This window comes from Cupressus sempervirens, chromosome 4, assembly GCF_028749045.1.
Source record: "Cupressus sempervirens isolate cs-2001-9-10 chromosome 4, ASM2874904v1, whole genome shotgun sequence".
NCBI classification, from domain to species: domain Eukaryota; kingdom Viridiplantae; phylum Streptophyta; class Pinopsida; order Cupressales; family Cupressaceae; genus Cupressus; species Cupressus sempervirens.
Window position 1 is genome coordinate 567,396,412 of NC_143121.1, and position 23,924 is coordinate 567,420,335.

At 34.9% G+C, this 23,924-nt stretch overlaps 1 protein-coding gene across 1 annotated transcript in view; it reads left to right on the forward strand.

Moving 5' to 3' along the window:
• The first annotated feature begins 13,939 nt into the window (after positions 1–13,939).
• The window catches only part of LOC149562468 (isoflavone reductase homolog A622-like), a 61,386-nt gene continuing 51,401 nt past the window's right edge, over positions 13,940–23,924 (forward strand). Inside the window, exon 1 of the mRNA XM_089827984.1 lies at positions 13,940–14,407. Coding sequence (XP_089684110.1) covers positions 13,940–14,407 — 468 coding nt within the window. The remainder of the gene's footprint in view (positions 14,408–23,924) is intronic.

Genomic DNA, 23,924 nt, shown 5'->3' on the forward strand with positions numbered 1-23,924 from the left:
CCTACATATTAAGTTTCATTGTCTAGAACCTTCCTGGGTGGCATAAAATTGCCTATTTAAGAAAGGCTCGAACATTGTTTAGGATAGCTCTAGGTAATAGTTCATAGCTTAGTCTTGCAAATTACTGTAGTGAAGGTGCCCATGTGGGTTTGCATATTGTACTTGTGAATTTTGTAATTTCACATTTGTAGCATAAATAAGAAGTCTGTGTTTTGTTCTCGCATTTGTTGTTGTTTCTTTGTTTCTGTTATGAGTTTATGGTTTTAAGGGGAACACCCTTCATCACATAAACCAAATAATATTTGTTGACATCAATGACAAAATCTTCCATTAATACAACATCTCTGCAACACTCTCAAGTGCCAACAATATCATTTTTCTCTAATATTGCCTTATCCAATCATCATGTCTTGAGTTGTGAGAACCCCATGTAGCTCATCCATTGTGAGCTTATTTAGATCCTTGATCAATTTAATAGAATCAAATTTAACATCAAATTTTAAGGGATGAGACCTCAATATGTTTTGTACAATATTATTTTCTTCTATCATCTTACCAAAACCTCTTATATTATTGACATTTTCATCTACATGAAATAGATATGATGCAATTTTTTCATGTCATCCTTCACTTTTAAGCTTTCAACGGTCTTGCATCCTTTATTTTTAAGCTTTCAACAATCTTCTATATGTTTTGTGGTTGTATTTCTTTATCTTATTGAACCATTCATAGTTTTATTTTAAAAATTCCCAACATTTTTTTCATTGATCCACAATGCATCATTTTGACATATTCCAATTTTGATATCTCAAAAACTTTGCATTTATAACTTTGGCATTATTTTCACTTCTCTTTTTTTAAGCTAAATATTTTAGTGAAGATGATGGAGCTATATACCCAATTGCCACGAATTTCCAAATATCAAATTGAAGTGCCATTGGGTACTATACACTTTGTTAAGATATAAAAAAGAGCAATTTGTTTCATCAAACAATAGAGCCATGTTGGAGGACAATACTTCTTGGTAAACCATGTGTTCTCTTAAGATCTTCAAGAGAATAAGCTATAGTGTAAATGAATGAAATTTGATATGAATTGATGAGCACAAAATTATATTAAGAGCCAGGGTGGGGGGGGGTTGAATTAGACAAGACATAAAATTACTGTTTCAATTGTATTAAAAGTCTAAATACAATAAAATATCTACCGCTAGGATCATAAGGTTTGCAACTCATATGTTCATTTCAATAGATTGTATTCAAACTCAAAACTCCAAATATTACTTTTGTCGACATAGAGTCAACCTAAGTGTTCTCATAGTTTCAAAATTCTCACATCGTGGATATATTTAAAAAGTCAAATTTTGGACACTTGTCATTAGATGTACTAATGTGGCAAGTTGTGTAATGAGTCACACCTTGAAACAATAGATATAGATAGGGGAAGAATATCAATAGCCCTTACAACTAACTTCATCTACCTTGTGCTCCTAAGCAATACATTAGATATTAACTTTTTTAATGTTTAAAATATTATAGTGACTCAAGAGGTTAGAGCTCATGTTTTAGTTTCTAAGTAGTTACAACAAATATGTGAGAATTTGTTATATTTGCAAGGGTCAAAAAATGGTTAGTTGAGGTGACACTCGAGAGAATTTTTTTATTGCCTCATTAACAGTTCACTTTGACCATCATAAAATTTGCATAATTTATCCAATACACACACATGGCCCAGTAATCATGCATTGTATACCCAATAAAGTGGCACAAGCTATCTTATTAGTAATTTATTTCTTAACTTCTAGGTAAGAATTGGCATTTATTATTTACAACACATTAGATAAATATCCAAAAGCTTGTGGTTTACACTATGCATGTTACACAGTTTGGATCCTACTCAACCTTTTCAACCCAATAATCATGTGATGCGGGTGCCAATAAAGTTACACAATTCCTCTATTTAGTAACCTTTGCATTAATTTTCCACAATATGTTAGATTAAGGCTTTAAAAATTTCTAGTTTACATTGTACATGTTGTTTTCTTAACATTTCATATCACACACAATAGAATAGCTATGTAGCCCTTAGCATGCACCAATATACAAGTTATGGTGCATGAGAGCAATTTATGTATTGGTGCATCCTAGGGGTTTGGTGTTTGTTTCCCACACTCAATGGTCCATCATTGAAAAAGATCACACACAACATAAACTACAGGGTTTTTCATCCTAAGTGCTTATAGGTATACAAGTGAGTAGACATTGACCCACTAATTTCTTTGATTGTTAACTTTTGTCTCAACCACTAGAGAGTAGTTGACATTGATTTTCTACAATCCATGTCTTTTTGCCTAGTTGACATTAATTTTCTAGAATGCCTACTTTTTATTGGACATTTCCTATCTCACTCAACCAAACATCTATCCAACCCTTAACATGCACAAATACATTTTGTATATATGTATTGGTACATCATAAAGAATGGCTAACAACTTCTCACACACAATTGATCCATTATCAAAGAGCATGTACACCTCAAGTACTAGCTCTTGCATCTTAACTATTAAATATAAAAAAAAAAATTATTGACCCACTGGAATAGATTAACACATACGACAACGGCAACTAGATCCAAAGATAATCCTAACGATTCATTTCCCTGCTGGAATAGATAATGTACGGCGCACTTCCACCTTGGACCTATCCACGTCAGATCTATCCTCAAACATTCTATTGCACAAACACTGACCTACATGGATATTATTCACATGCCAACTCTCATTTTAGCACATGGCATGCCGAATGAACTGGATGTGATGAATGGTCATGGTCATGTATGCACATGTATGATCGATCATATAACATTTTTAAGGATAAGGACGAATCATATTTATGGCAAGAGGATTGTGCTGACTCAGATTTGATAATCTTACACATAGATTGCCTTAGATTTTCCTCTTACAAGCATCACACTTTCCTGCTGCCCCTTTAACGGCAGAGGAAGTCCACCTCAGCAGCATAAGACTTTTGGCCAACGTGTCAAGGACCGCAACTTGCCAAATGTGAGAAATAAATAATATTGGGAAGTGATCAAAACAATTATAAAAGCAAATTGAGAAACAATTATTATATATTAGTATATTGTAAATATAATATAATAACAGTTCAAACAAACATGTATATATATATATATATATATATATATATATATATAAGCAAATTGAGAAATAATTATTATATATTATTAAATTGAAAATATAATATAATAACATTTCAAACAAGCAAACATAAACAATAGCAAATATCTCTTACATTTCCCTGGTGGAGTTACGAACGGATGTATTCCAGCCAAAAATTACATTGCATCTCCCTCTACAAAGTTGTTATATCATATTTTTTTTGAAACATGCAAAAGCAGCCCTAAATAAAAGTATTCGCAGTATGTTTTGGTGTATTTAATTTGTAGCTATCTTTTCATCACTTTCTAGCAAATTACATTTAATTGCCTCTATCCTCATTAAGTAACGGAGCATCCATGTGTCTTTTTACACAGTTTTTTTCTTATTTTGTTTTCATAAAAAATCTAAAAACCCCAACGAAATTCTCATCAACCAATTGAAAAATAGAAAAAATAGCTCAAAAATCATTTTAAATAATCGCACCTTAAAGCTTAAGCTTACCATAGACTTGGAATTTTACGTCATACCAAAATAAATGGAATTGTGCATTCGAGAACATTAGTTCCCTGGTAGGGACTAATAATAAATGATAAATATTTAATATTCTTTATATGATAAGTGATGAAAACCAATCTCTTGGCCCATTTGTCATGGCTTATTTGTCTTGATCTAATTTACTTAGTTCTAAATAAATAAGACTTAAGTTTAATATTATTAAATTTGATTGGTCAACTTCTAGTTTATATTGTGTAAGAGTTAACCAACACTATGAAAAGATTCAAAAGAGTTTTGAAGATTTAGAAGGGTGCAAGGGTTGGTTATATATATATATATATATATATATATATATATATATATATATATATATATATATATATATATATATAGCCAATTTTCTCATATTATTTGTTGCTATACATTAAAACATTTGATGGGATAATTTTATTTTTATTGTTCCATACATACAAACTAATTTTATTTTATTTTGCTTGTGTCATTTAATTTAGGCAAAATTAATTGTATATGTATTGTTTTGCATATTGGAGTACTTATTGAAAGTGAAAGCAGGTTGAATTTTATATGTTTGGTTCAAAAAGTTTCATAAAAAAAATCAATGCTTGATTGATTATAATTAATACTACAATATGCACATTATTTAAGGGAATGCTTTCCACATAGAACTAACTGTGAACTTCATGATATGCACTAGACGTTTCAAGTAATCTCTAAAACATAAAATAATTTTATAATTATCAGTAAGATTCAAAGTTATTATCAAATAAATAAAATAATGCAAATCACTCCAAAAATAATAAATTACCTTATAGTTTTTCTTAAAATATGAATTAACTCTTCACAAATTTCAAAATTATATGTGAAACGAAAATCTTAAGAGTATATAAAGAGCAAACCATGGATTAAGAACATTGGTTAATGAGAACAGTAAACTTATTATTCAAATGATTTAAAATTTTCACCAAAATGCACTTAAGTAGTGAATAAGAAATCTACAGTATGCCTTCAAATGCCCCACTTTTTATATCACTCTAATAAAAATTATTAAATCATTCCAAGATAAAGAGAAATAAATAAATATATAATTCATTCATTCAAGATAGAAAAATGATTGGTACTTTTAGATAAATAGGCAACTTATTGATAAATACCATTGTAAAACTTAAATTTTTAAATTTTAATTATCAATCCCAACTATGAACTACTCAAAGATTAATTTATATTGTTATATGGGTGAATGAAGCTCTCCCAATTGTATTGGACCAATCTATCAATTTCCCCTACAGTTGTAGCTAGATTCAAGGTAGTAACAATAACTATATGAGATGCAAAATTGTTCCCATTGATAGAATTTTAGGGCTTCCATTAAGGAACCCACATCCCTTATATAGTCAATTGGCACATATCTAACTACACATTAGATAATTCTAAGAAAAAAGACCCTTCCTATAGAATGGTGGGCCCTTTAAAATAGTAGGGCAATCAAGTGAGGGTTAACCTTACATTAACTTATTTCATTCAAGGAGGGATAATCTTAGAATAATAGAGCTAAGGGGACTCTATGCATATTCTTGTGGTTCTTGTAGAATTTTAGGATCAACACCATGTCACTCAGTTTTACCCACAATATTTGAGTCATCACCAGTAAAACAATAATTAGCCTAGGTTGAATCATTACCCAACTCTTAACTGAAAAGTTTATGATCCATACCCATTCATTGTGGATTGAGAGCTAGCACCAAAGCAAAGCTGACATCCAAGGTCTCATTCCCAAATTACATTGGCATCTAGACTTTCATCCTATATAATTTTATAATAATTGTAGGGAATTCACATGGAGAATGGAATAAAGAATTTTTTTCAACTATGATTACTAATGCTACCATCCCCTTTCCACTTATAAAATCACTTTGTTCTTTTGATATGATACATGGAATTAGCTTCATCAATTTTGGAGAAATTATTAGTAAGAATTTTTGTAAATGGTGTTACAAAAACTTATATATATATATATATATATATATGAGTAAACTCTATAAAGCTAGATGGAATCCACTTATTAGATATGTGTGTAATATAGGTGATGTTGAGCTCTTTCATTTCTATGTGATTCCTATAAGGGCACGCAGATATATCTACAAACAAAACACCAATATTTTTATTAGAAGATTATTGTAAAACTATTGGAATCTAAGGCTTTGTTTGGAGAGAGAGGGTAAAATTACACTCTTAACTTCTTCCAAAATGAAAGAAAACAATAACACTTTATTATCCTTGGGCATGACTACCTTTGAAATGATCTATTTAACGCTTTATGCTCTTTCTCTTCCTTACAACCTTCAATTGTCTTTAATTTTTTTTAAATGATACAATATAAAATTTAACAAATAATGTCTCCTAAAATTATGGTGAAATAGTAGGACACCATCTATTTGTGTCCCATTTGAAGGATCTATATTGATATTCAAAGTCCCACACTAACTACAAAATAAAACAATTAATAATTAATAACAATAATATGTCAAATTTGTGTTGCAGCAAATGACCTTAGAAAGAGCTTCATAAAAGTTATAATGGGATTATAAGAGATTAACATCTCAAATAGAAATTATACCAAAAAAGGAATCAATCAACCCAATGTGTGCACAATTATAATACTTATGGATACTTTCTTTTAACAAAGAAAATAGATTGTCCAATATAATATTTGCTTTACTTGAAGAAAAATGTAGATGCTCATTCAGAAACCAAATAAGTTATAAAAATTGACAAACTTCTCATAAGAAACAATTAGGATATTATTATAAAGTATGTTATTTAGATTTGATTTATAGTACCTTTATTCCATAATTTAGATCAATAACACTGATATTTTATGAGCTATAAAATATTTCTTGATATATGTCCTTCAATGCTATTGTATTCAGCTAACACATATAACATTCTTATTTATGAACATGTGGTAGATTGGAGCATTTTTGGTTATGCTACTTCATCCTAATTATCACTTCATTGTAATAACATTGTGTGTGGGTTATGGACACAATTGATGGACTGATGTTGAGCGATGTGAGCTATTAAATCAATTTCCACATTTTCTGGCATCAATTTTCTACACTTCGCAACATAAAATTGTTGGATTATCTGAATATTCTAGTTAAAGTCTTCCAAGGAGAGAAGCTTGCCATCTTTAAAATAATTATATTTGACTAAAAATTATTAACTCCAAAATATTTTTTATTATTTTCAATGTATAGAACTTTTTTTTTTGGGGGGGGGGGGTAGGGGGGGATTTCATTTTTAAATGGCAAGAGTAATCAGGTCCAATGTTGGTTATGCTAAAAGGGTTGGCTAGAGTCTTTACTAATTCATACCCAATCCTCATGCTTCTCTTCAATTTGGAGAATCATTCCATCTAGCACACTATGGGAGATATGGAAATAAAGGAATAGATGAACCTTTCAAGACAAAACTAAGGCTCTTCCAAGATTCCTAGTGAGATTGGAGAAGGCAATTCCTAGTATTGTTTCTAATGTAATAGCCTGACCTTTGCTTCCTTTTAACCAAAAAGACTCCTTCATTTAGAGAAGATGTACTATGATCAAATATAGGCCCATTCATGGACCTTTGAGAGTTAATTATGTATTGAACAAGCAGTGTGTCACATGGTCTCCACCTGACTAGGGGTGGGTGAAGATAAACTTTGATGGAGCATTCAAAGGAAATCTGAGACCCTCCAGAATCAATGTGGTAGCCAGAGAAGAAGATGGGATCATTTTGTATTTCTATAAAAATAAGCTGTGGGATGGAACAAACAACCAAGCAGAGTGTTTGGTTGTGATGGATGCAATACTTTTGGGCCTAAAGATAGGTGCTCGAAAATTGCATCTTGAAGGAGTCTCCCAAATCATGGTTAATGTTATTGGTAAAAGTAGTTTATAAGTGTGGCATATGGGCAAGTATATCAAGAAAATCTAAGTGTTTCTTAATGAAGTGAATGATTTCAAAGTGTCTTGTGTGCTTAGGGAAGCTAACACTATAGCTGATAAACTCTCTAATGTTGGGGTGGCGGGCTCATTAGGATTTAAAAATTTGAAAGGTTTTAGGAATATTTGACATGATGATTTGAATTTAAGTGAGAATGAATAAAGATAAAGGTTTCATTGGGATTAATTTTGAATCATTTTAGGATTCATCTAAAGTGTACCCCCATTAATCTTGCACATAAGGTGTAATCTACCTTCATTCATGTGTGGGATCAAAGCCTCATGGAAATGCATGCAAAGTCATTATGACCAAACACTAGAGGTCTCTTGGTAACCATAGTTCACAATCTTGGGAATTTTTCTTTATGGAATGGGAGGCAGATGAATAGGTGGCAAAAAGCCCAATGCATTTGGAAAGCATGGATTTTGTGTGCTATGAACACTCTCATCATTACATGACACTCTTTCTAAGGGAATTAGGTATTTTTTAATCATGTGGTTCAGACTATTGTTTTGCTTCATCGATATTGGGTTACAAAGTGCAATAACAAGAAATTGGAGGAAATTCTTTTTCTTAAAACTGCTTGTCAAATTTAATCTTTTGAAGGCATCTTCATAGTTAAATGGTTGAGGAATCTGTTTAAGTTGGATGGCAATGAGTTTTGGGAAGCTCTTATTTGGTGAAGAATATTTAAATAATGACCTAAGGTTGAGCTCAAACTTTGAATTTTCATCACTTTTCATGGCCTTGGGATTGATGGTGTCTAGATAAAAAATGGAGGTAAGTATGGTGGCAAGGGAATTCTTTTTTTCTAAATGGGGTGTGGGCTTTGATGATATCATTCGTCAAGATGAGATTCTATTATTGGGTTGCATATGGGAAACCATCCCTAGAGGCTGATTGGTGGTGGACCAGGTGAGCTTCAACCCCAATTGATTTGGTTAACCACTGACCTGCCTGAGGCACACATGCTAGTGGAAAGAACTAGGTGGTGGAGGTTGGTTGCTTTCATTTTTTCCTAGATTCATGCCTATGGTCTTAGTGTTGAGACAAGCTTCAAAAAGAGGAAGAAGACTCCAATCAAGTATGGTGCTCCATAGGATGAAATTTTTGGAAGTCTTTTTGTGAAGTGAGATACTACAAGGGGGGATTGAATCAAGATCTATGAAACTTTTAACTTCTTCAAACAAATAAAACATATTTACCATTTACCCATCTCATAGCTAGATCACTAAACATATAACTATTATGTTGTACTAGATCTAAGTAAGCATCACATCCATAAACATGAAAGAAAATGTACACACATAACACAAGATATTTTTTACCTAGAAACCCTCCAAGGTGAAGGTAAAAATAGGGTGGGGATGACACCCAAAAATCTTCACTATAACTACAATAAAGTGTTTATGTTAAGGCTACAATATTTAATCACTTCTGGTGATCTACCCTGTGAGGGGTATGCCTTGTTAGGAGCTTACAAGACTTATTCAATCTACCTTGATTAAAGGATTTCAACTTAAAACTAAGTAACCATTTTGTTAAGAGTTTTGAATATGCCTGTTAGGACCACTCGATTAAGAGATTTTCCCTAATACATTAGCTAAAACGTTCCAGTGCCTAATACTTTGGTTAGTACTCTATTGCTAGACTATGGATCTTCACTTTTCAATCTTGAGTTGATCTTCTTATCAAATATATTTTGTTCTACTCTTCAATTCTATGTGTGGTTTCTCTACCTAATCTCTTTGCTTCTCATAAACATAGCCTAATTTTCTATCACTTCATCTCATCTCACATCCTTAGCCCATCCTTATGACTTAGGGTTTGTATCCTTCTTTAAATAAATAATTGGTGAACCTTCTAGATAAAGAGAAATGATCTAGATTCATCCATTTTTTCATTTAGTCCTTCCATTTTTTAATTGGTTGATCACCTCACATAGGGATCAATGATCTCTAACAAAACATGTAATTACCTTCTTAGTTGACTCTATAATTCATAAATAGTGTAAAAGTTGGCCAAAAATGGTTTACATAAGCATTTGTGCCATCACAAGCACATATGTAAAAAATAGTTAACTCAACACTTAAATGTCCTAATGCTTGGTCGATACTAATATTCATGTTGTCTCTCATCTTCTGAATGTTCGATGGTAATTGTGTCACTCGGCATAAACTATCTCTTATTCACTCAATGTCAACTAACTTCTGACACGCTTGACATACACTTTCACTTGGTCAAAACTAGAGTACTTAGCAACCAAAGACCTTCTCTTCTCAAACTAAAATGTGAACAATTCTATCATACATTACTCAGCCTATATTGGATGGCTCAGTTGTAGTGATCACTAACCAACACTGTCTAGGAAAAAACTAAGTGTTTAACACTAATGGGCAACATGGCTTACAGATCAACAATCTTTCCCTTTGGCTTTAGTGGCAAAAATACTTTGTAATGACCTATCATTACATCAAAAATTAAAAAATAAGTACTCCCCCTACTCAAAAATTTATTTGCCCCTTGTTCTTGATATGTGATTTGTACTTGTGTTTCCTTCTCAATTTCCCCATTTTTTCATTTCAATTTTTCAATTTCCCACTTGTTTTTGACACTTTTGGCTACTAGGGTGTTGGGTTCAAATTATATTTTTCAAAAACAAAATTATGAACCTAAAAAATAATTGCAAATACATAATCCCAAATAGATATGATTGATTCCAAAACTTGAATCTTTACTTCTAACTAGGAGTAGCTAGATTAACCAAACTATCTATTATAGAGAGATGATGATCTCTCTTAACCAATACTTGTGTAGCTGAAAGTTCCTTTTGCATCACCTCCACATGAGGTAGTAAAATGGACTGAATGGAGAGAAATTTGACTCTCAATTTGTAATCTTTAGCTTGTAACTCAGCTAACCTTCTTGTGCAAAAGTCAATCTATTGAAAGGAAAAAAGCTTGAACTTGCATCCATGTTCAAAGAATTTGTTGATGACTTCAAGTTTTCTTGAATTTGATCAATAGATTTTTTATCCTCCAATGTGAAGAACTCAACATCACTAAGTTTTCTATACAAAGAATAAATACTCTGCAAAACTCCTATACTATGTACAAGATTTGAATGTTCAACCTATTTTATGGCTATTTCTATTGAAACTTTCTCCATAACTTTGTGCTCAATTTTCTGTTCAAACCACTCCATAACTTTTTGCTCAATTTTATTTTCAAACCATTTCATCAATTTCTCATTAGACTCAACATCATCATTGTTTACTTTCTCAAAAATATAAATTAATTGATTGATTATTGGTTTTTGTCCATTCATAGTATGATCTACAAAAATGTCTTTTATTTCATGAAACACATGTCATTGCCGAAGTTCTCTTCTCATCTCTTTTTTTTTTCTATCTCTTCAAGATTTATTTAAAAATTTGTATTTGTTCAAAAGTAATTATGTTTGGGTCATACTTTGGAATAACAATGAGCTCGTCCAATGTCATTTTTTTCCCAAGTGACTTAACCTTTTTCTTCATCTTTTAAGATCTTGGTACGCTAACACTTAGAAATATAATTTGCAATGGTGTAGCTTCAACACTCAAACCTTGTATATGTTGTCATGTAGTAGAAATATCATTCAAAGTGGGTAGGAAATGTTGTTTAGGTGTAGCAAGCAATGTTTTAGTATATATAGGCATAACACTTGGTAGTTGTACTAGAGCTTGTATTGCCTCTTTCTGCTTTTGAGACCCCTTTAGTCTGCTACTGCTCAGCCTCCTTTATTCTATCAATGTGAGGACTTAAGGTATTATTTGTGTATTTATCTATTTTCTCTTTCTCTTCTTCTTCTTCTTTGTGAATAACAAGAGTGGTCACAGGGGTTGGATATTGAATCATAATGAGAGCTTTGCCTTGTTCCTCAACACTTACATCTTGTTGACCTTTGTCCTCAATTATGATTGATATAATTTGAAAACCATCAATTCTAGAGGTCATAGTTTGTGCACTCTCAATCCTTGGGTAATCCTTGATTTGTATCAACATGGGATTGGTGTGTGGCAGAGGATTATCTGAGGTTGTACTTATCAATGCTGCATTTTTTCTTCTTAGTCAAGAAAATTCAATTTTTTTGTGTTTCATCATGAATATCTTCAATGGTGAAAAAATCTTATTATCCACTCTCCACTTCCTTTCTTCTTATATACTCTTTCAGATTGACTAGCTCCATTGATTCAATTTATTTTTCCTCTTCTCTGTTGTTGGTAGAGTCAACAACCCAAATGCCTTTTTCTACACTAATTTACTTTATTCCACAACCTCTTCTATTTAATTTTTCAAAATATTATAGGCTCTTGTTTTGGGCACAAATTTATTTGCAAAATCTTTTAGGGCCATAGACATTTGAGTATTCCCTAAATCTAGCATGGATTGGGCTAGAGTTGTCTCCCTTATTTGTCTTTTTGTAGACAATGCCCATTGCCATTTTGCATCTAATTTGTTATGTACAATTCTTTGGTTATACCTTTACCTATCTCTACAGGTGTGTATTTGAAATTTTTCATCATATTTGTCATTGATTGTTCAATAATGTCTTTATCTAAATATTCATAATCAATATATTTAGATTGACGGAGTGATGGTTGGCGATGAGCATCTGAGACACTGTTCAAGCTAGGGCACTCGTGCCCTAGCTCTATGTGTTTTCTTTCTATGCTGCGAAGGCTAGGTTTTTTTTGTTGCAAGGTGCAGAGTGGGTGGCTCTACTATTAGGTCGCAGATTGGGCTAGATTTCCAGTGGTCAAGCATTCAAATCAGTGCAGGTGGAGGGTTGTGCATGGAGAGTTTTGTCTTTTTTGTGCTGCAGATTGGTCAGTCTGAGGCATGGTGTGTTGGGCCAAGGCTTTGGTCTGCCCCCTTTGCATGGTTCAGGTGGACTACTGGTGTGGGGTGATTTATGGTGGGTAAAGGCCCTTTTCCCATTCTTTGTTTGTAAGAATGGTGGATGCCAAGGTTACGATGGTTGGAAGTAGTTCCCAAATGGATTTTTGGGTGGCTGTAGACCTTAAGGTTCTAAGTCAAGGGATGAAGACCTTTGACAACAATCTATTCATCTCGAAATCCTTGAGGCATTCGATACCCCAAAATCACCAGTGTGGGTTTTCTTGCCGAGATTTTTGGTGGAATGCTGTCGAGAAGATGTGTTACACCTTTTGGCCTTGGTGCTTGGAAAACCTGTTGGGACATCATCACAAACCTTGGGTAAAAAGGTAATGACTTTTGTATGCATTTGTGTTGAAATTGACCTAAGGTTGATCCGTAGCATGCTGCCCTTTCATCCTTGGATTTTGGCTAGAGATTTCAATGCTATTTGTGATTTAGTTGAGAAGCACTGAGGAAATGGGAGGTTGGATCCATCTGCACTATTGCTCTGAGATAATATCAATGCCTTGAACCTCGTGGATATCAAACCCAACAATGGTTAGTTACCTAGAACAACCGTCAGGTGGGAAAGTTTTGTATTGCAGAAAGGTTAGATCAATTTTTAGTCTCTTGTTACTAGGTTGGAGGAATGTGGACTTCTTGCTCTAAAATTTTGGACTGGAGAGGTTCAAACCATTGGCCTATTAAATTATGTATGAAATCAGCTTAGATGCTTCGAAAACCTTCTTTTAGGTTCTAGATTATGTGGTTACGGGACTCATCTTTGTATGACTTGGTTTCTAAGTGGTGGAAGAAAGGTAGACTAGCTTATGGCACCTCAATGTATGTCTTTTCTAAATTACTTCAATATGTTAAATTTGAGCTCAAATAGTGGAATCATTTGCATTTTGGGAACATCTTCCATGAAAAGGCTTTGGCTTAGGCAGAGTTGGATGGTGTCACGCGAAGGATAAGGGAGGAAGGGGTAACTGTTGAATTGCTTCCAGAGGAGGCTCAGGCTAACAAACTGTTGGAAGAGTGGGAGTTATGAGAGGAATTGTATTGGAAATAGAAGGCACGTATTGAATTGCTTTAGGAGGGGGACAAAAATACAGCTTTCTTCTTCAACTTTGTGAAAGCCAAGCACCATGGTAACTCTATTTTTGGATTGGTGAATGATAGGGGAGATTTTCTTTCTTCCTTTCTTTATATGTCTAGGGAGGCAGTGGAGTATTTTGAATCCCTCTTTTGTGAAGACTCACAAGGGGGGTCTCCTAAGGAAGAACAAATTCTTTCTTGTATTCCATCTCTTATATCTGGAGTTTTGAATTAGCAACTCATGAAAGATATCTCGCTGGATGAGCTTGAAGGGGTTGTGTTTAATATGAAGAAAGGGAAAGTGTCGGGGCCAGATGGTTTCCCAATAGATTTTTTCCAAGAATTCTGGGATATAATCAAGCTTGATCTTCTCACAGTGGTTCAGGAGTTGCAACACAATAGGCAGATGTTAAGGGCTCTGAATGCTACCTTTCTTACCCTTGTTCCCAAGAATGAGGGGGCTAATAAGTTAAGCCAATTTTGGTCCATCTCTTTATGCAATGTTATCTATAAAATTATTGCCAAAATTATTGCAGATAGGTTGAAGAAGGGGCTTGTGGAACTGATCTTTGAAGAGCAAGGTGGTTTTGTTGCAGGTAGGCAAATTTTGGACGAAATTGTTATTGCAACTGAGGTTATCCATTCTATGGCTAATTCAAATGAAAAAGCAATTTTTATCAAGCTTGACATGGCTAAGGCTTATGATAGAGTGAGTTGGTCCTTCCTTCATCAAATTTTGAGTGCTTTTGGTTTTGCGGAGCAATGGATTCAGTGGGTTTGGAGCTGTGTAACTTCAGTGTCCTTTTCGATGCTTATTAATGGAAGTCATTCTGAGCTTTTTGAAGCTTCTAGAGGGCTTTGTTAGGGAGATCCTCTTTCCCCTTATCTATTCATTCTTTTGGTAGAAGGCTTGGGGAGGTGGATTAAGCAGAATGTGGAGGATGGCTTCATTCAAGGTTGGAAATGGGGTGGCACCTTACCTACGCAGACTCATCTACAATTTGTAGATGATACTGCTTTGATAGGGATGGCTATTATGCGAGAGGCCTTTAATCTATGAAGGATCTTGGATGTTTATTTGGTTGCTTCTGGGCAGCAGGTTAATGAAGGAAAATCTTCCATTTTCTTATTTAATACTTCGGGCCGCATTCAACAAAGGATTTGATCGTACGTTAAGATTTTCGATCAGCAACCTCCCTCTGACTTACCTTGGTATTCCCATCTTAGTGAGGAGACTTCCTAAGGAGTCTTGGAAGATAATTTTGGATAAGTTTTGGGTTAAAGTTAATCACTGGACTCATCATTAGCTATCCTTTGCTAGTCAGGTCTAGTTGATTAAGTCAGTTGTACAGGCTTTGCCCATTTATGGATGCATGCTTCAAGTTGCCCCTGTTGGATTCCTGAAAGACCTTGATTCTGTGGTGAGACAATTTTTATGGGTGAGTTTCTTGGAGTCTTCCAAATGGAGCTTGGTTATTTGGGAAGTGGTTTGTATCCCGAAACAATATGGTGGGTTAGGTCTGAGGCAATTAGCTATGACTAGGGAGGCCTTGGCTGCTAAACTTTACTGGAGGTGGTGTAATGAGTGGGATAAAAGCTGGTCCAAAATTATCTCCTAGAAGTATCTCCCTGGGATTTCTCAACTTGAAATCTCTAGGTACCCCCTTGTTGGTAATGGATTGGTGATATGGGATACCCTTAAGAAAGGGGCCATGCTTATTAAGGATGGATTATTCTAGATCTGCAAGAGGGGGTCAGAGGCCCAATTTTGGTTTGATTCTTGGGATGGTTTCCCTACCATTGTCTCCCAATTTCCCAACTTAGTGGGTCTTTGTTAGAGATTCCTGGAGGCTGGTTGGTCATGAGTGAGCAATTTTAAATCTTCTGTCCCCTCTGGTCAGCTGGAGGTGGCTAGTTGGAAGTCCCCAGAGGAGTGGCCAGTTGCAGGCTTGCAGGAGGAATGTGCTATGTTGCAGAACATCCTTTAATGTAGAAGATGTTTCTCTCTCACAGAGGATGATGTGCTTGCCTGGTCCCCCAATCCAAAAGGGATCTATACTATTACATCTGGTTATGATAGGTTATTATCTCAGAAGTTGGTTGGGCTTGAAATTCAGTGGTGGAAGAAGGTATGGAACAAGCTTTCCTAGCCAAAATGTAATTGTTTTGCTTGGATGTTGGCTTGGAATAAATGCTTGACTTGGGATAACATTTGGAAGAGAGGTTTTCTCGAGCCTTTTTTTTTTATTATGTGTGGGGCTAGTGAGGAGGATTCTTCCCATTTGTTCTTCCACTGCTCCTTTTCCCTATAGCTTTGGCAACTTTGGTGGGATGTTTGGAAAATGCCTTGTGTTCATGCTTCTTCATTGATTGAGTTTTGGTAGGGGATTGGCCAACTTCCTTCTATGGCACCTTTTTTGTAGGAGGTTTGGTTTGTGGGTCCTATTTCCTTATTGTGGCAGATTGGCTAGAACGCAACCGAAGGATTTTTAAAGGAGAACAAAGACTAGTGCAACAAACTTGGCAAAGGTTATTAGGTATGGTTCAAGAGATAGTGGGAGCTAGATGCAATGTGGAATTCCCTTTGTGGAAAAGGGACACAGAGTTGGTGGAAAGATTGGGGATTATGGGCTCTTCCTTGGCCTTGTCTTGTGCTAAGAGAAGGGCTCGGGAGAAAAATAAAATTAATAGGAATGGTAAATGGCAATTTCCTCCCTATTGCATTTTGAAGATCAATACTAATGGTTCCTCCAAAGGAAACCTGGGGCCGGCTGGTATTGGTGGGATAGGTAGGGATTCCCTGGGTTTAGTGATCTTTCTCTTTTCAAGATATGAAGGAATACAAACTATCAACCTGGTGGAAGGGTTGGCTATCTTGGGCACTCTTGAGAGAGCGTATGCTTTGGGGTGGCAGAGAGTTGTTTGTGAATCTGATTCATAGGTGCTAATCAATTTGCTTATTGAGTAGAAAGTAGCTGATGTGAACTGGCAGTTGGCTAGTGTGGTGCAACAAATTTTATGGGTTGGTTCTTTGATGAACATGGTGACTTTTGTCCATATCCCTAGAGAATGGAATAGGGCAGCTGATTGTCTGGCTAAATGGGCTTCAGAGCGTGTTGAGGGTTGGAGAGTTGAGGAGTGGGAATCATTTCCTAGGAGATCCGCATAGATTTAATGAATATACTTGATGAAGATAAGGCTGAAAATGGCCACAATTGATGTTGTTGGTTCTTTTGCTTTTGCCTTTCTTTGGGACTTCGTTCCCTTGTTTATTTTGTAATGTTTTTCTCTTATATTCAATACATTTTTTACCCCTTTTTTTAAATAATCAATATATTTAAAACCTAAAATTCCTATTGAATTTCATATATTTTAACATACTTGATCAACACTCTTAGGAGATAGTCTGGGAACAATTTGAAGTTTTCTCAAATTACCAAACTCACTTGTCTCTCCTCTATCTTATTCATTATAAGGCATGATAGATAATGTCCTCCTCGATTTCTTTTGTTAACCCTCCTCAATCTCTTTTTTCTCTTTGGTGTGTCTTTTCCCTTAATTGTCTTGGTTGTCTGTTCTATGCTTTTCTTTGGTGCATCTTCAAGGCGTGTTGTTTTGATCCTTTTCTTTTTATCCTTCTTTGAGGTGTAGAGGTAGGAGGTATAATATTTTTATTCAAATCCCTCTTGACCTTAGGATCTACTACCATAGTTTTATATTGTATTGTTTCCTTAGGCTCGACAACTACTGATCTTCTTCTTCTTCTTTCCCTTCACCTTTAGTAATTTGTAAGGGTCCTTCACAAAATTTACCCCCAAGATTAAAATCTTATTCTTCTTCTTTCTGTCCATCTTTGGCAAAAAAAATTGCATCATCATTTTTATCTTTGTTGTCTCAAATGTGTCTAATGGCTTGGCATTTGTGTCAATCTCTTCAAATAGCAAGGTTTTCATAGATGTAGATATTTCATCTATATTTACCTCATATTGCATAGGCCTTATCCATGACACCCTTGGTAGTATAGCTTGTGCATATGTATAGTTAGTGTCCACCATGAAACAAATATCATTAGAATAGTGATCAACAACTAGGGAATTCTCAACCTGTTCCTCATTTTTCCTTTAAACTCCTCAAAGTAATCATCCATAACTACCTCAAAATTTTCTCCCAATCATTCAATACAATAATTGATTTGCTTGATCATTGGTCTTCTCTTGTGCCACACTATAGTACCTACTATTGGAAATGAATTTTGCACATAGAAAAATATGCACATTAGAAGTGACCCAAACTTACATGATTTATTTTTCTCTTTCCTGATAGCTCCAAGTGGTGTTAGGAGGAATGAAGTAACTAGGGCTAAGGGCACACCTAGCTATCCAAACCACCTTGCAGAGGTTACAAAATGGAAGTAAACAATAGAGAAAAACACCAAGGAGAGAGAGAACAAAATACTTTTATTGATTTTTCAAGAAATCAACATACATGCACAACTATAAGGCCTTCTAGGTTATGACCGGATACAAAATACATTCAAGATCCATGATCCAGCTTCAAATTTGCACATTTAAACACATATTCCTCCCACTTTTGAAAACATCTAAGTTCTTCTCTTAACACAAGCCTAAGCACTCTATCTATACTTTCCAAAGAGGCTTATAGAAGATAAGGAGGAATGGAGTAACAAAGTCCAAGGGCACACCTAGCTATCCAAACCTCCTTATAAACTTAACACAATGGAAGGAAACAATAGAAAAAAGCACCAAGGAGAGAGAGAGAGAGAGAGAGAGAGAGAGAGAGAGAGAGAGAGAGAGAGAGAGAGAGAGAGAGTTACTTTTATTGAATTTTCAAGCAATCAATATACATGCCCATCTATAAGGCCTTTTGGGTTATGACCAGATACAAAATACATTCAAGATCCATGACCCAGCTTTAAATTCACACTTCTAGACACATATGCCTCCCACTTTTGAAACCCTCTAAGTTCTTCTCTTAACCTAAGCCTAATAAATTTATTTATACTTGCCAAAATGGCTTACAAAAGATTCTAAAACATTACATCAAAGAAAGACTGACCTCAATATGGTCAATAATCATCCCTAAACAAGATCATATCATTAAATTCATAATCTAAATTAAATAAGAAAGTCAAATTCTATTAAGAACTAAAAGATAGAAAACTTAGACAAAGAAGGAACCAATCATTAGAAAATAACATGTTCACTCAACACATGAAGGAACACTCATCCAGCCCTGGACAACTTGGTAGCAATTGCAACATGACAGTAACTGGCAAAGTGAACAAAAAGTGCATGATTTTAAGGCAACCTAGGATGCTCCTTCATCAAACAACCAGGGTTGAAAGAAATGATTCTCCTTAGATTTCAAATCATATTAATATACATCCTCCACACTTTTCAATTTCATAAAACTTATCACATCTTGAATCCCAAATCTCATTCAATTTTGATATCTAACAATTTTCTCAACATCATCATCCACATGTCCATATTTGATATCCAATCTATAGAATTCCTCGGTATACTCCTTCATAGTCATGTCTCCTTGTCTCAAATTTTGCATCTCTCTAAACAAGAAAACTTGGTAATCAACAAGAAGGAACTTGTTATTTACTTTTTTCACCATCTTTGGCCAAGTCTTAATCGTCTCCTTTCCTCTCCTTTGGTTATCAGTTTGAAAATTCTCCCACCACAGTTAGGCATGTCCTTTCAATCTAGTAACTGCAATTTTCACCTTCCTATTATCAAGAATGTTTTCATACTCAAAGAACTTCTCCATGTCAGAGATCCAATCTAACAGAACATTGCTATCCAATTTTCCATCATAAGGAGCAACTTCTACAGCAAGTTTTGAATTTTCCCTAGATAATACTCTCAAAAATCTTGCCTCATCTTGACCATAGTGAGGCATGTCCTTTAAACCTAGTAACTACAATTTTCACCTTCCTATTATTAGGAGTGTTTTCATACTCAAAGAACATCTCCATGTCAGAGATCCAATCCAACAAAACATTGGTATCCAATTTTCCATCATAAGGAGCAATGTCTACAACATGCTTTGAATTTTCCCTAGATACTACTCTCAAAATTTATCTCATCTTGAATCCTAGATCTCACTCCATTTAGATATCTAGTAATTTTCTCAACATCATCATCTACATGTCCAGATCTAATGTCCAATTTATAGAATTCCTCAGTATACTCCTTCACAGTGTCTCTTTGTCTTAAATTTTGCATCTTTCTCAACAAGCTAACTTGGTTATTAGTAGGAAGGAACATGTTCTTTACCTTTTTAACCATCTTTGGCCAAGTCTTGATCTTCTCCTTTCGTCTCCTTTGTATATCAATTTGAAAATGCTCCCACCATATTGAGGCATGTCCTTTTAACCTAGTAATTGTAATTTTCACCTTCCTATTATCAAGAGTGTTTTCATACTCAAAGATCTTCTCCATGTCAAAGACCCAATCCAAAAAAACATTAGTATCCAATTTTCCATCATAAGGAGCAACTTCTACAGTAGGCTTTGAATTTTCCCTAGATAATACTCTCAACAATCTTACCTCATCTTGATCTTCTTCAGGTTTTGGATTAGGGTTTAGTGTTGCTTCTTCATCATCACTCACATCATCAAGATGTACTCCTCACCTCTACATTATCTCCACAACATTTGATCTTGCTGAAATTTGTCTCAATGTATCCAATATGATATTTTCAACATTCCCTCTACCTCAAACCATCTATACAATCAAGTTCTTACATGATCATAACCCTCTATAAGTTATAGGTCAAATCCCCAGATCTGTAACCCTACAACCAAATTCACTTAGTGTTCTACATAATCCAATCTTTACAAGGATGAACCTCAATCTCTAATACCACCTAGTGCAAAGAGGAATGAATTAACTAGAGCCAAGGGCACACCTTGCTAGCCAAACCACCTTGCAAACTTAACACAATGGAAGGAAAGAATAGAGAACAACACCAAGTAGAGAGAGAAAGAGAGAACAAAATACTTTTATTGATTTTTCAAGCAATCAACATGCATGCCCAGCTATAAGGCTTTTTGGGTTATGGCTAAATACAAAATGCATTCAAGATCCACAATCCAACTTCAAATTCACACTTCCAAACTCATATGCCTCCCACTTTTGAAACCCTCTAAGTTCTTCTCTTAACCTAAGCCTAAGCACTTTATTAATACTTTCCAAAATGACTTATAGAAGATTTTAGAACATTACATTAAAGAAAGGTTGACCCCAAAATGGTCAACACTCATCCCTAAACAAGATCCTATCACTAAATTCACAATCTAAATTAAATACGAATGTTAGCTCCTACTAAGAACTAAAAGATAGATAAATCAACCAAAGAAAGAACTGAGAATCAACAAATAACATGTTCACCGGCACATGAAGGAACACTTAGCCAACCCTTGACAACTTGGCAACAACTGGAACTTGAAAACAACTAGAAGAATGAATAAAAAGTTTAGGATTATAAAGCAACCTAGGATGCTCCTACATCAAACAAACAGGGTTGGAAGAAATGATTCTCCTTAGCTTTCAAGGCATATTGATATGCTTCCTCCACACTTTCCAATTTCACAAAACTTATCTCATTTTGAGTCCCAAGTCCCAATCCATTTAGATATATAGCCATTTTCTCAACATCATCATCTATATGTCTACATCTAATGTCCAATTTATAGAATTCCTCAATATACTCATTCATAGTCAGGTCTCTTTGTCTCAAATTTTGCATCTTTCTCAACAAGCTAACTTGGTAATCAATGGGAAGGAACTTGTTCTTTACCTTGTTCACCATCTTCAGTCAAGTCTCGATCTTCTACTTTCCTCTCCTTTGTCTATCAATTTGCAAATGCTCCCACCACATTGATTCATGTTCTTTCAATCTAGTAACTGCAATTTTCACCTTCCTATTATCAGGAGTGTTTTCATACTCAAAGAACTTCTCCATGTTAGAGATCCAACCCAACACAACATTGGTATTCAATTTTCCATAATCTCTAGGTTGTCTCTACAAAATCTAATCTAACTGCAATTTGTCTCAATGTATCCAATACAACATTGTCAGTATTTCCTCTACCTTGAACCATCTTTACAATTAAGTTCCTACAATATCGTAACCCTCTGCAAGTTATAGGTCAAATCCATAGATTTGTAAACCTACAACTAAATTCACTTAGGTCTCTACATGATCGAATCTCTAAAAGAATGAAACTCAAGCTCTAATACCACCTAGTGCAAGGAGGAATGAAGTAACTAGGGCCAAGGGCACACACAACTATCCAAGCCACCTTGTAGAGTTAACACAATGAAAGAAAACAATAAAGAACAAAGAACAACACCAAGAGGAGAGAGAAGGAGGGAGAGAGAGAGAGAGAGAGAGAGAGGGGGGGGGGGAGAGAGAACAAAATACTTTTATTGATTTTTCAAGCAATCAACTTACATGCCCAGTTGTAGGGCCTTCTAGGTTATGACCAGATATAAAATACATTTAAGATCCATGATACAACTTCAAATTCACACTTCTAGACACATATGCCTCCCACTTTTGAAACCCTCTAAGTTCTTCTCTTAACCTAAGCCTAAGCACTCTATTTATATTTTTCAAAATAGCTTACAGAAGATTCTAGAACATTACATCAAAGAAAGGTTGACCCCAAAATGGTCAACACTCATCCCTAAACAAGATCCTATCATTAAATTCATGATCCAGATTAAATATGAAAGTTGGCTCCTACTAAGAACTAAAAGATAGACAACGTAGCCAAAGAAGGAACCAAGCATCAGCGAATAACATATTCACTCAACACCTGAAGGAACACTTGGCCAACCCTAGACAACTCGGTAGCAACTGGAGCTTGGTAGAAACTAGTAGAATGAACAAAAAGTGAAGGATTACAAGACAACCCACCATGCTCCTACATAAAACAACCAGGGTTGAAAGAAATGATTCTCCTCAGCTTTCAAGGCATATTGATGTGCTTCCTCCACACTTTCCAATTTCACAAAACTTATCTCATCTTGAATCCCAAATCACAATCCATTTAGATATCTGGTAATTTTCTCAACATCATCATCCACATGTCCAAATCTAATGTCCATTCTATAGAATTCCTCAGTATACTCCTTCATATTCATGTCTCTTTATCTCAAATTTTGCATCCCTCTCAACAAGATAACTTGGTAATTAGCAGGAAAGAACTTGTTCTTGTAAGGAAACTTGGCAACAAATAATATAACCATTTCCACATAACCCATAATAGATCTAAAATAAATACGGAATTAAAATCCACATGCAAGAGAATAGACAACATACCCACAAAATTGTGACACAAGATATACCCTGGGAAACCCTCATTGAGAGAAAAACCCAGCCTCCAAAAGCATCCATCACCATGTATTATTCAACAAAAATACCATTGCCATACAACCATGGAAGCCTTCATGGCCATAGCCACAACCAAGCAAACTATGTGAACAAGCATGAATCCACACATCCCATGCCATGCTTTCAACCTTCACAAATGCTCCCTTGGCTAACCTATCAAGCCTTGTCCCGCTCGACTCTTGCCTTTTGTCTTCTTCTTGTCACTCTTTCTCTCTCTATACAACAACTACCCTTGTGGCTGCTTATATAGTAGCAAGTCCCACAAAACCACCAAGTGGCATTACATAAACCATGTGCTAAAACCATGTACTACCTAACCCACTGACCCCACATTTAATATTGGGCATTTAATTCTTTTCCCCAATATTAAATAATTACATCAAATATTTTCACAATGTTACAATACAACTCATCAAGAATATTCCATGGGAATCTTTACATGTTGTACATCCATCTAGGTACAATATTACATAATAAAAATAAAATAATAAAAAAACAATATTATGCAATGTGTGCAACACCCATTATCTCAACAATCTCCCACTTGTTGTATACATTGCATAGGGTCAATCCGTAGCCACATAAATGAACAAGGGAACAATCCCTCCTAGCACATCCACCATCATGGATCAAAATAAACCAAGTGCTCCATCTTGGTACCCACAACAAAATCAAAGTATCCAGCATCTCGAACATGAATGATCTCACCTCCTATTATGCCACTCCCACTGGACATACATAGAAGCCATCCAAAGAGAAAACCACCCAACCTATCGCATTAGAAGATCATA